This window comes from Maylandia zebra, linkage group LG17 (genome assembly GCF_041146795.1).
Source record: "Maylandia zebra isolate NMK-2024a linkage group LG17, Mzebra_GT3a, whole genome shotgun sequence".
NCBI classification, from domain to species: domain Eukaryota; kingdom Metazoa; phylum Chordata; class Actinopteri; order Cichliformes; family Cichlidae; genus Maylandia; species Maylandia zebra.
The window spans coordinates 2,356,126-2,368,483 of NC_135183.1; the positions used below are offsets into that span (position 1 = coordinate 2,356,126).

Sequence of the window (12,358 nt, forward strand, 5' to 3'; positions counted from 1 at the left end):
AAAAGTGAGATGACTGAGCAAATTGAGGTAAAGTGAGTTGATGTAGAATCTGATTACTCCCAGTGAGGAATTAATTTGTGGATCAGTTATTAGCCCAGAGGGACGTGGAATGAAGAATAACTTGAATAAATATGAATTAACTTCTGGAACTGAAACCAAATGAACAAGGATGCTTTACTATTCAGACAAATGGTATTGGAAGCTGTTTGTGTTTAATGTTCACTAAAGGAAAAAAAATATTCCAAAGCCTGGTTTTCTGGATAAGAGGGTGCAGGATGGAAATGTGTGCACAAGACAGACTGCTGGGTTTTCTTTGGTGTGAAGGCATGAGGTATAAATTTCATTGTTATGGTTTATTCGTTCTTCTACTTTTATTATTCTGCATACTTAGAGTTTTAGGGAAGGTTCGGGTTAGCATAATATAAACAGTGAAGCTGGAGGATGAACGCTAACTTTTTTCCCACTTGATAAAAGTTAACGTGAGGGTTCCTGATGGTTAGGGACAAATGCAATCGCATGGCAGGATGCTGTAAACGGACCAAACATCAGTCAGGAGAACAACTGAGATAATCCATCCACAATACGAGGTTAGTGATTCATATACTGCTGCATGGGCTGGGCTGTAGTCAGTGTTGCCAACTCCTCAGTAAGGACAATCGCTATTGGTTGTCCTAAAAGTCGCTAGAAGTCGCTAATTGACGTCATCGCCTAATTTGCATAATTGGTCATGCTAATCTAATTGTAACCTATGTTGTTGCAGAGAGCAATAACATTGTGGAAGAGACATAAAGGGAGTAAAAAACGTCCTAAATGCATTTAGATTTTATTTAGAACTACAAATTAAATTTCTTTTAGCAATTATTGTTTTTTTAATGTCACAATTCCAACCCTGCTCCTTTACCCGGGCTTGGACCGGCAAAAGTGACCCGAAATAGGCGCTCTGGTGAAGTTACTTTGTGTGTGTGTTTATAAGTAGTTTTAAACCTTGTGATCCACAAAACAGCATAAGAGTAAAAGAAGAACTGACTGCGTTACAGCACCCGCTGCTTGTTGAGAGTTATGCGATACGTGCTTTCACGTCTTTTTTTAGCGACTTTTTTTAGGAAAAAAGTCGCTAAGGGGTCTGAAAACTCGCTAAATATAGCGACAAAGTCGCTAAATTGGCAACACTGGCTGTAGCTAATTCGTAAGGTTTTAAAAACTGAGCCTTAGAATAAATAGCGGTAATACAAACCGAGAGAGAGACAGTGATCACTGACTGTTTTTAGGGGCCTGGAAGCAGGACTCGTCACGTCATCACTTAAAGACTGGATTATGGAATTTATTTATGGGCATTTCCAAAAGTGTTAAATGGTAAAATTCAATGTGTGGTTAAAAAAAAACATAAGATGGAAAACTCCTGCATTTGAAAACAATACACTGTACTGTATTTTTACAGATTTGTTTTGTTTTGTTTTACTCTAATGGTTACATGTTGATTAGAGTATCTAAATGATCCTGGTTAGGAAAACTTGTATTTTTCTCCAAGTGATTCGGTTGGCTTATAAGTTCACCCTGTCATTCACTTATTTGCACTGGAAATCATACTGAGAAAACTGCTCAAAAGGCTGATACCATGAAGTAAGTTCCTACTGCTATTTTCTAGGATTACATTTTTGTGGATACCTTCCTGTTGGAATACTTAGCATACTGTAGGTCATTTTCATTAGAGATTTCTCTTTATCTGCTTCAACTTTCATTTTTGTCAGTGAAGAAGTGTATAGGGTTCACTAGAGTTTTCGGGAGGTCTCTGTGGATCATTTTAGCCCTGAGCACTAGCCGCTGATGCTAGGGAAATCTTAATTACCATGCAGCAAGATTCAGCATTCAGACCGTCCTTTTTCTCTCTCACACACACACATGGGGACACACTTTTCAGGGCTGCTGCCTCTGTCTCTGCTTCCTTCTCCAACGGTGGATTTTGGAGGTAGTGATATACCAGCAGGACACACCACGGTGCGTCCCACAGGCACAAAATGTTCTAGAAACTTCCACCGTCTCTCATCGTGGCTTCATTTACTAGAATGTACCGGTGTTCAGCTGCTAAAATAGGAACTACATAAACAGCATCCTTTTGGAATATTTGTAGAGCTAAACTGTCACTTTAAAAAAAGTGTACAAAGATGTGTGAATACAGAATTCTGAGTATTACCATTAGAACTTTATGCTAGAATGTTGATATTGATTTGTGGATTTAAAAGAAGTATAACCGGAATGATTACTGGGCCATCTCTGTCTGTCTGTCTGTCTGCAGCTAAAGTTGATAATAATAAGATGTGGTTTGTGGAAATGAAGTGTGTTATTGCTATGAAAAAGCTGCAGTAACAGTATTATGAGGGAGGTTCTATCAGTTTTTAAATATATGGTGTTGGGGGTCTCCTACAGAGCAACAGCATTTGATTGATTACTAACATTTCCATAAAATTTCTCATGTCCAAAGACATTCATAAACGGAGCCAACGGCCAGTTGAACTGATTCCTCTCTCACCTTGAATAATTTTTTCCAAATCTTTCTCTCGGACTCATCTCCAGACTGCCTCTTGGAGTTCATCATCTATGACAGCTGTAATCTGTTTCTTTTTTAGTTCATTTACATTTGCTTCATGGTTTATCTGTATTTAAAGATGTCAAGAAAAGATTTGAACCAATTTCTGAAGAAAATAGTTTTCAGGGCAATTAACTCACAATAAGCTGATGTCAGAATACCAGCTAGCCTTGAAAAATTAAGGCTACAAATACCTCTTAATGCATCAGAGATTTTGACCATAATTAGACTGGAATTCCATTTAGTAACAACAACTGACTAAGCAGTTACCTAGTCTCCAAATATGGTAACCAGTGTGCATAAATTCCACCTACTAAATGTTAAACACGTGCAACAGCTGCCACAGTAGACAGAGATGGTAGAAATCTGAAAGTAATTTGATACTAGGCTGGTCATTAGCTAGACATTAACTAAAGGAGAGAGAGGGAGAGCTTAACCCTCTAAAATCTGAAAACAGAACAGCAGCTGTTGAACTGAACGCCATCGTCTTTGGATCAAAGCACAGTGGTAAGTCGCACAATGATGCCTCTTGTTTCCTTCTTTCTACTGAGAGCGAAGGGCTCAAACCCTCACATCAACACACTGCCTCAAATAATGACAGCAAAATTGAAGGGCTGGCAGTGAATGAGAGAAAAGCACACATGGCGTAAACAGACTTTAAAGGCAGGCATTGATGGGCTGTGACATAACTGGACACTGAAACCAGATGAATCTTTTTTTAAGGTTCCTTTTTATTTCAGGACACAGTGATCCATGCTTTTTAAAGGAAACTGAAGAAAGTGTTCCAGGTTTCACATGCTAACACTTTTGGTGTATGTTTGCCAAGCTAGTGTTTTCAAACCGCAACATAGTCTCTATAATTTCTTTAATTATATTTTTTTCCATTGTTTGCCTGTAAAAACTAACCGTAGATTGCTCCCACACTGCTTGAGACACAACAACAACATAAAGTTACATAGTTACATATTATTTAAAAAATCTACAAAAAAGAAGGATGTGAAACATCTTTCACAACAACAACATATTTCGCAACAAGAAAGACTGGTGTGAACTACTTTTTTATCATTGCTGTAGACATGATGTTCCTAAATCTGACAATACAGTGCATGCAAGCAAAGACAGACTAAGATACTTGTTTTATGTGTGAGTTAAGAAAGAAATCCTAATCAAAAAATAATTCCAAGGTTTCTCACAGCAGTACTAAAATCAAAAATCCATTTTTTAAGTGTGTTTTGGAGCTTTTAGGGGGAAGTTCCATAGCTTCAGAAGTAGAAAATCCTGGGTCATCAAAGCCTTTATGTTTTTAAGCCATCCCAGTTATTTGCATCACCTAGCAACATAGATAAATAAACTTGGTTATCATCTGCATAGCAGTGGAGGACTGTAACAGATGAAAAGTATCAGTCCTAAAACATGTCCATGTGGAACTCCACGGGTAACCTTTGTGTCTGAGGAAGACACATCATTCAACAAACTGAAATCTATCACATAAATATGACTTTAGCCTCTAATCTCACTGATTTTTTGCATCTTTAGCAAAATGTTGGTTTCAAACACAGTTGTGAGATTTGATAGAAGAGAGAAACTTAAATTAAGTAAGGCATTTGGAGACACTTGTGCTTTTTGTACACTTTTTCATGTACTTTAAATCCTGGCTGAAATTAATTAACCAAAATTCATTTTTAAGGATTTTGCAAATATTTAAGAGGTTCGTTGCAGTTAAATGTAAAGTTTGCTATATGCAGCATATCAACAATATTGGATCAATGGTAAAACATCCTTGAGCAGTCCAGTTAGGGTGGGTTTAGACCAGCGGTCCCCAACCCCCGGGCCTCGTACCGGTCCGTGAGTCGTTTGGTACCAGGCCGCGAGAGTTGAGGCTCAGGCGTGAAATGTTTCGTTTTCAGGGTTTTTATCGGTTTTCAGCGTTATTTTGTTATCGTTTTTATCGTTAACTCGGTTTTCCTGGGTCTTTTCACGTGTGTTATGAATAAATCTTCTTTTTTCGGTACCGGTACTAGTTTTATTTTGTTGTATTTATCTGCGACACCTTAAAGGCCGGTCCGTGAAAATATTGTCGGGCATAAACCGGTCCGTGGCGCAAAAAAGGTTGGAGACCGCTGGTCTAAGCAATCGGCTTGAGTAATGGGCAGAACAATTACATTAACTTCCACTAGAGGGGAGTACAACTACCTGCTCTAATTAAATTGGTTGCCGACTGCCAGTAAAACAGAAGAACATGAAGAAGAAATTATATAATAGTCATGCTGTGAGTGAGACGACGCAGCACGTAATAGCAATAAATAAATATTTGAAAAGAAAAATAGTGAGTCTGACCTGGGTCCTTGAGAAAATTCCGACCCAGACGAAGGCCCTAGCATTAGTAGTGGTCAGAAGAAAGCAAAAAAAGGGTAGATTGGGGACAAACTTGTTAGTCCAATAATCACACAACTGGTATGTTAACTCCAACTTGAATGGTTGCCTTCTTTCGTTCCTCCACACAAGAAAAAACTGACACTCCAAAAAACTCCTACTTCCCCTTCCCGCCTGCGCGTAGCCATGCCCCCCCTTCACTGGACACTTGCGCAGTGGGACAGATACATCTAAACAAACTGAACCAATTCTGCTATACATGGTGCGCGGGGAAAAATTATCAATATGCTTTTTGTGACATTTTTGTTTGGTAGTATGTTGTGTTATTTTTCTAACGTGAAATATGTACCGTGGCTCCAAAAGATTGGGAAACACTGGTTTAAACTACAGAACCCAACACTGCCACCTTCAGAGCGATTGGCGCAGCATCTGTGAAAGTGACACTGCTGGTAGTTCTCTTTTCAATGATAGAAATGTAAGGAGACAGACGCTATGTTCACACTGCAGTCGAAAGCGCATCAAATCCGATTATTTTTTTTGACCCTATGCGACCCATATCCGACCATGGTATGACAGTGTGAACGGAACAAATCCGATATTTTCAAATCTGATCTGGGTCACTTTCGTATGTGGTACTGAATCCAATACATATCCGATGTTTTAGAATGCGACTGCTGTTTGATGGTCACGTCGCATTAAATCCGTCTTGTACGTCACTGACACAAGACAGACGCCAATTATCAGCGCCGCAGAAGCACCCGAGAAGACATCGCGAACGCTTCCGGCCATCCAGTGTAGATGTTAGTGAAACTGTTGGGAACAACGTTGGAGAAACGTGAACATTTTATTTGTACTGTATAATCTGCAGATTCTGACAGAAATCTGCAGCTATCCTTTGAAGCACCGCTCCTCTAAAACAGCAATAAGGATAATTATTAGGTTATCTACATTATTATGTAAATAACAAAATAACTTAAAGCAAAATTGGGAAACGTAAAGTCCGAAGTCTTTATATTAAGGGCCATCAGTCAAACAATATTATTTGCTCTGGGTCTAAACAGAGCGCGTTGTGGGTGACGTCTTCTTTTGCGCATGCGGCCGCTTCGAGGGTTCACACTAGAGCGCGTTTGCTGTCCCATTTTATTTGTAGTGTGAACGAGCAGACAAAAAAATTGGATTTGATCAAAAAATTGGAATTGAGCATTAACACCTGCAGTGTGAACGTAGCCAAAATAACCTGTCCTGACCCTCTCTGCGTTCAGGTGTCCAGCCATCCATCCTCCGTGCAGCTGCTGTCCATCCTTCAGGCCTTGTTGCTGGTGGGTCCGGACAGAGCTGAGGTCTGGTGTGCTCTGGAGCTGCTGATGGATCGAGCCACCCTGCTGGCTCAGGATGGTAAGTATGAGGGTGCATCCAACAGCAGATCACTGGGTCCAGCTCTGATTCCGCCTCTTTGTAGAAGTGTCCTCTCTATATAAAAGATGACCCCTGTAAAGAGTCCCTTAAGGTTCAGATGCAGGCCCTGTTTTATGTCAGTTTGTATAAATGACAGCAGGCAGAGTATGATCAAAGCTGAGGGCATTTCACAGGATCAGGCGAAGGTGAATTCATCGGCTCTGTTTTTCTTGATCGCAGCTGAGGTAGACTCTGCAGATCACCTGCTGGAGAAGCTCCTCCCCCGAAAGACTTACTCAGCCAATCTTACCATCGACAGGGCGGTCCAGACTAGACTACCAGACAGTCCTCCCAGCCAATCAGAGGCACTCACCAAAGATGCTCCGACAGCCCCCACTGCAGCAGCACTGCCTCCGGCTCTTCCCACTTCCTATGCCCCCCTCTTCCTCCTCCCTTACCCGGTGCTATGACTCTTCCCCTTCCACCCCCTCCACTGCCGCCCACACCCTTGCCTGGTGCTATGGCTCCTCTCCCTCCACCCCCTCCACCCCCACCCTTACCTGGTGCTATGGCTCCTCCCCCTCCACCCCCACCCTTACCCGGTGCTGGACCTCCACTCCCCCCCTCTCCTCCAGGTGACATCAGAGCTGAGACAGTTCAAAGTCTGGGCAGGTTATATAGCAGCTCCGCTCCTAATTCAAGCCACACCCCCTGCCCAACACTGCGGATGAAGAAGCTGAACTGGCAGAAACTTCCATCCAGACTGGTGTCAGGTGAGGCCTGGTATTGGCCCAGGTCAGGTGCAGGATTCATCCAAGCTGACGTCACTCTGTGTCCACAGGCCACGAGTCTCTGTGGACGTCAACATCTTTGGACTCCATGGAGCCAGATTACTGCAGCATCGAGCACCTCTTCAGTCTCCCTCCGACTGAGACCAAGACCAGAACCAGAACCAGAACCAAGTCAAAGACGGAGCCCAAAGAGGTGCCGCAGCTTTCTCTGTCTTCACCTTACAGGTGTGGCGTTACACGTTTTACCTTTTTCACATCCACATGTTCAATTCTGTCCACAGGTGTCCTTCATCGACGCCAAGAAGAGCCTTAACCTCAACATCTTCCTCAAGCACTTCAAATGGTGACTGTTCTTTTTCTGAGTCTTGCAGCCAATAAAAACACCTGTGCTGTGACATCACCATCCCTGTATCACCTGACCTGTCTCACCTGCAGTTCCCACGAGGACTTTGTGGATCTCATCCGAAGAGGAAACCGATCAAAGTTTGATGTTGAGGCCCTGAAACAGTTCATCAAACTCCTCCCAGAGAAACATGAGGTCACCTGCGCTTCACCTGTTCTCCACCTGTCTCTCACCTGCCCCTCACCTGTGCTTCAGTTGTCCTTCACCTGTACTTGACCTGTATCTCATCTTTCCCTCCTCAGGTAGGGAACCTGAAGTCTCATCTGGCAGAGCAGGACAAGTTGGCATCAGCAGATCAGTTTTACCTGCAGCTCATTGATCTGCTCAGGTGTGAGGACAGCGCCAGCTGTAGCACACATCAAGCACAGGTAAATAAGCACAGCTCACCACAGGTCCACTCACTCGCAGTGTGTGTGTGTGTGTGTGTGTGTGTGTGTTGCAGTTACTCTCTGAGGATTGAGTGTATGTTGCTGTGTGAGGAGAGCAGCTGTGTGTTGGAGACTATGAGGCTCAGACCTGAGCTGCTGGACCGCGCCTGCCAGAGTGTGTATATACATGACAAACACACAGCAGCTACACAACAAACACGCTGGCTGCACACGCACGTTTGGCTGCTGTGGTGGTGTTCTTGTTTCTGTTTGTGTGTGTTGTTTTGTGTGCAGGTGTGAAGGAGAGCGCTCGGCTGCCAGTCTTCTGTAAACTAATCCTGAGTGTCGGAAACTTTCTCAACTATGTGAGAATCTTTTTTTTACTTCTTGTAATCTGATTACTTTGTGTGGCATGCTCAGTGACGGTCCTAAAGCAGTTCTCTTCCCGAAGACTCAAACCACACAAACAAACTCTTCCATCTATATGAATGAGCGATATTTTTTTTTTATTAAAAATTTGAACATAATTCAACACAAACTCTTGTGAAGGACACAAAGTCAAAGACTTCCAAGCAGAGCGCATCGGCCAGCACAACACAGAGTTTGGGTCCTTTACGCTAAGCGAGACAGGTGGAGAACAAGCTAGCGGTCAGTGTGCCGCATCCTATGCGAAAGGGCCTTAAGTTCTTGGCTAGTTTAGCATCAACATGCTGTCTGTGCAGATGTTAGCAGTATAATGCAGCTGTTTATGTCCTGGATGCTGGTTCCACTGCACCATGATGCTTGTCCTTTCGTGCAAGAAAAATAAGTCATGTCCGTGTCTCTGCTGTGGAGTGGGCCTCTAGCAACTGCTGGACTTCACCTCAGCTAACTGGAGCCTCTGATGAAGTTTTTATGAAGTTATCTAAGCAGTAATATCACAGCTGTGAGGTTGATTGCACTAACAGTTCATCCGAGGATTGTTTTGTTTGTTTTTTTTGTTTTTATTTGTTTGCACATTCAGGCAGGTGTGACTCAGCACCAACTATTAGCTCAGCACAAATCTACCAACAGACTGTCTACCAAGACAGTTCATTTAGTTGCCAAATCATAAATCAGTCTGTTATTTAGCTGAAATAAAATGTAAAGGCTGGTAGTCTGATTTAGTCATGTGATGTATGGTCCATCAGGGAACTCACACGGGGAATGCTGAAGGCTTTAAGATCAGCACTCTGCTCAAACTGACCGAAACCAAAGCCAACAAGTCGAGAGTCACGCTGCTGCACCACATCCTGCAGGTAATGCTGGGAATACTACGAATACTGGGGAATACTGCAGTATTCTCATAATAATTCAGTTGCTGCTGTTTGTGACCCTTAGGAGGCTGAAGAGAATCACCCCGACCTGCTCAACCTGCCCGATGACCTGGAGATCTGTGCAAAGGCTGCTGGGTAAACACATATAGGAGTTCAGTCACGTACAGACTGCTGGGTGGAGTCTGTGACGTGGTAGCTCAGGTGTTTCGCCTGCAGCGGTGTTAAATGTTGCCCTCTGACTCCACCTGCAGGCTCAGCTTGGACTCTATTCAGTCTGAAACAAACACTCTAAACAAACGGCTGAAAAACTCAGAGAGGAGCGTTTCCTCCTCATCTGACGACATGAAGGAGCAGTACCTGTCCACCATACAGGTGAGTCACTCAGGATGAGGCTGTCACCTTTACGGGCAGATAAATCCAGTCTGTACACTCACTGACACCGTTTTAGTGGGACAGACCTGCTGTTCCAGGTGAACTTACCTGTTGTTCTTATGTGGTGTTACCAGGAGAGCCTGCAGGCTGTTGAGCAGCTGCAACTCCTGCTGTCATCTGTGGAGGAGCAGAGGAAGCACCTGTCCGCCTACCTCTGTGAGGACAGCAGCAGCTTCTCCCTCGAAGAGCTCTTCAGCACCATCAAGGCATTCAGAGACCTCTTCCTTCGAACCCTCAAGGTCAGCGCCAATCGCAGTGCGGCTCAGTCTGCAGGACTCATACCCTGCCGCACGTTTGCATGTGTCATTTAAACTATGTCTCAGCCAGCCAATCGGCTCTGACTTTAACCGTGACAAAGTGTGGTAGCTGCCACACATTAGTCCTGTTTCCCTGTAAATGTTAAGCTCCGCCCTCTCTGGGGGGCCGGTTAGCCTGCTGAAGTTTGAACTGTGTGTTCCTTTTATTCTTCGATCAGGAGAACGAAGGTCACAGGGAGCAGGAGAAGAGGAGGAAGAGGTTGGAGGAAGGGAGGAAACTGAGAGAAGAAGCCCCCACCAGAAAGATCAGTAAGTCAGACACCATTATTTCACCTTATATCCTCCCTCCTTAAATGGAGAGACAGGTGTCCCTCACCTGTCTCTCCAGGTGTGGCAGGTGAAGGACAGGTCAAGTACAAGTGGAGAACAGGTGAGACATGTGAAGGGCCGGTGACGGACAGGTCGAGAATCAATAGCTGACATCAGCAACATCGTCGACAACCTGCTGGCCGAGATCAGGAAGGGCTGCAGGCTGAGGAAGACAAGGCCACGGGCAGAGCCGGACGGTGGGGTCGAAGGTGAGAGCCCGGCAGGACTTCTGCAGACTTTCTTGTCACTACTGCTCGTTTGATCAAGTTCTCCTTTTCAGGTCACCCCGGGGTCACGCAGATGTCACCGGTCCAAGACAAGCCAGATTTTCCCGAGAAGCCTCGGGAGGAGGTCCGGACTCCCACACATCCACCTGCTGGAACCAGACCAGAACCGGAGCCAGCAGAGCCAGACAGAGCTGCCTCAGAGCTCCAGGCCCTCGGTGAACGCCCCGCAGCTGAGGTCCAGGGTCCGGAGTCTGAAGTGGACACCAGACCGGCGCAACAGGAAGTCCAGCACACAGCTGGTCAGCAGGATGTGACCCAGGTCAACAGGAGCAAAGATCCTAACCCGGAAGATTCTGCTCCCCAGAACGCATCAAACACCTTAGACACCAGCCCAGCAGGTAGAGTGAGGCGCTGTGCTCTCTGCTTCAGGCTTTGAGCACGCTCAGTGCTGCTGTTTGTTTCTGAAACATGGAAATTTTAATGCTTCCTGTCCCACAGCCCACCCACACAGATCAAGTTGTGTTCAGTGTTTGCAGCAGAGTGACGGAGACTCGGCCGCAGATTACAGTTGAGTGGAGTCGAGATTGCCATACCATGGTGATGTAGCCGGGTCAGTCTGGCTGTTGTGATGTAGCTCTGAGTCTATGAGGTCACTTCCTGTTCCTGAACATTAGTGTTTCCTGTGACATGGTGAGCTGAGGCTCAGGCTGTAAGGTCTCATCAAGACGATGATAGAACATCCTTTAGTGTTGATGATGAAATAAGCTTTATATCTAGAAACCGACCAATCGTATCCTCTCTTTGATCTCCAGAAGGCAGTGGTCACACAGGAAGAAAGCGTTTGAAGAAAAAGAAAAAATGCATCCTTCAGTGAGGTGAGCTCACCTGCAGCTGTGCATAAATCCACGTCAGCGGCGATTCACTGCTGTCCTTCACTCTAAAGCATTTCATTGGTCGAAATGTTTTTATGTTGTGGGATTTAAGGTCTTTTTTTAAATATCATTTATTATTTTATTCTTCTATGGTTCCAGGTACATGGGTCAGGACTTGTTTCTGTGGCGACAGGACTGGACCTGCAGGAGAACAAAGTGTTTAAAAGGGAAACACAATCATAAAGAACGAGGAAGCAGCAAGGATTCTGGGCGGAGCTTCCTGTGACTGACTGATCTAACCCTCGCTCACCACTCAGTGGCGCCGAAGTAACTGCGTCCATTTGTGATGTCAGCAAGGTTTCTGTGTGCACTTCCTGTCAGGTCGAGGCGCTGCACTGTCTCTGAGCTCAGGTGGTCTGATGTGGGTGGGGCTCAGAAAGCACAGCAAATAAACTCTTTCCAGGTTAATGCCACCTGCCTGCTCACCTGGTTTCTTGCAAAAGACCTTTTAGATTAAAAGCCTCGCATTGTTCCCGTGCAGGTGTTCAGGTTTTAGACTTTTCTGTTCTTATTGTTGATTAAAGTTCGCTGAGACTTTTACTGTTAGAATAAATGTTGTTCTAGCTCTTTGATGAGTCCTGTTTTTTGTTTGTTTGTTTGCTAAAGTACCGAACGGGACAGAAAAACAATCAGAATTGTCTGAGGGCCAGGAAAGATGCCCAACGGGTTTATTTCTTCAAGTGGAGAAAACGTGTCAATGTGATATTGGTCCACTTGATTGATCTTTATCATTATTATTATTATTTATTTATTTTAAGTTATTAAAAATTGGACAGACAATTAGACAGAAAAGGGGGAAAGAAAAACAGAGGGGATCGGGGGACAGTAAGAGAAGACACTGAGAAAATCCATTGGGTCACCTGTTAACAGAAGAAAAAAGAAAACAAACAACAAGAGAACAACACAAAACAGAGGTCAAAGCAACAACCTAT

The 12,358-nt window shown here is 44.2% G+C and overlaps 1 protein-coding gene across 8 annotated transcripts in view; it reads left to right on the forward strand.

Moving 5' to 3' along the window:
* Positions 1 to 11,991, forward strand: part of LOC112430076 (inverted formin-2) — an 18,316-nt gene extending 6,325 nt beyond the window's left edge. The window contains exons 2-19 of one of the 8 annotated variants that reach the window (XM_076875953.1): positions 1 to 27; positions 6,220 to 6,352; positions 6,593 to 7,125; positions 7,194 to 7,336; positions 7,425 to 7,486; positions 7,579 to 7,681; positions 7,789 to 8,089; positions 8,209 to 8,279; positions 9,084 to 9,191; positions 9,274 to 9,344; positions 9,461 to 9,581; positions 9,716 to 9,880; positions 10,117 to 10,207; positions 10,287 to 10,476; positions 10,548 to 10,892; positions 10,993 to 11,061; positions 11,307 to 11,369; positions 11,526 to 11,991. The exon at positions 1 to 27 is cut by the window's left edge and continues 124 nt beyond it. In XM_076875953.1, coding sequence (XP_076732068.1) covers positions 6,819 to 7,125; positions 7,194 to 7,336; positions 7,425 to 7,486; positions 7,579 to 7,681; positions 7,789 to 8,089; positions 8,209 to 8,279; positions 9,084 to 9,191; positions 9,274 to 9,344; positions 9,461 to 9,581; positions 9,716 to 9,880; positions 10,117 to 10,207; positions 10,287 to 10,378 — 1,635 coding nt within the window. In that variant the 5' untranslated portion in view covers positions 1 to 27; positions 6,220 to 6,352; positions 6,593 to 6,818 and the 3' untranslated portion in view covers positions 10,379 to 10,476; positions 10,548 to 10,892; positions 10,993 to 11,061; positions 11,307 to 11,369; positions 11,526 to 11,991. Of the gene's footprint in view, positions 28 to 6,219; positions 6,353 to 6,592; positions 7,126 to 7,193; positions 7,337 to 7,424; positions 7,487 to 7,578; positions 7,682 to 7,788; positions 8,090 to 8,208; positions 8,280 to 9,083; positions 9,192 to 9,273; positions 9,345 to 9,460; positions 9,582 to 9,715; positions 9,881 to 10,116; positions 10,208 to 10,286; positions 10,477 to 10,547; positions 11,370 to 11,525 lie in introns of those variants that run through there. The other 7 variants (XM_076875949.1, XM_076875950.1, XM_076875952.1 and 4 more) reach the window with 7 other exon arrangements.
* Positions 11,992 to 12,358: the final 367 nt, after the last annotated feature.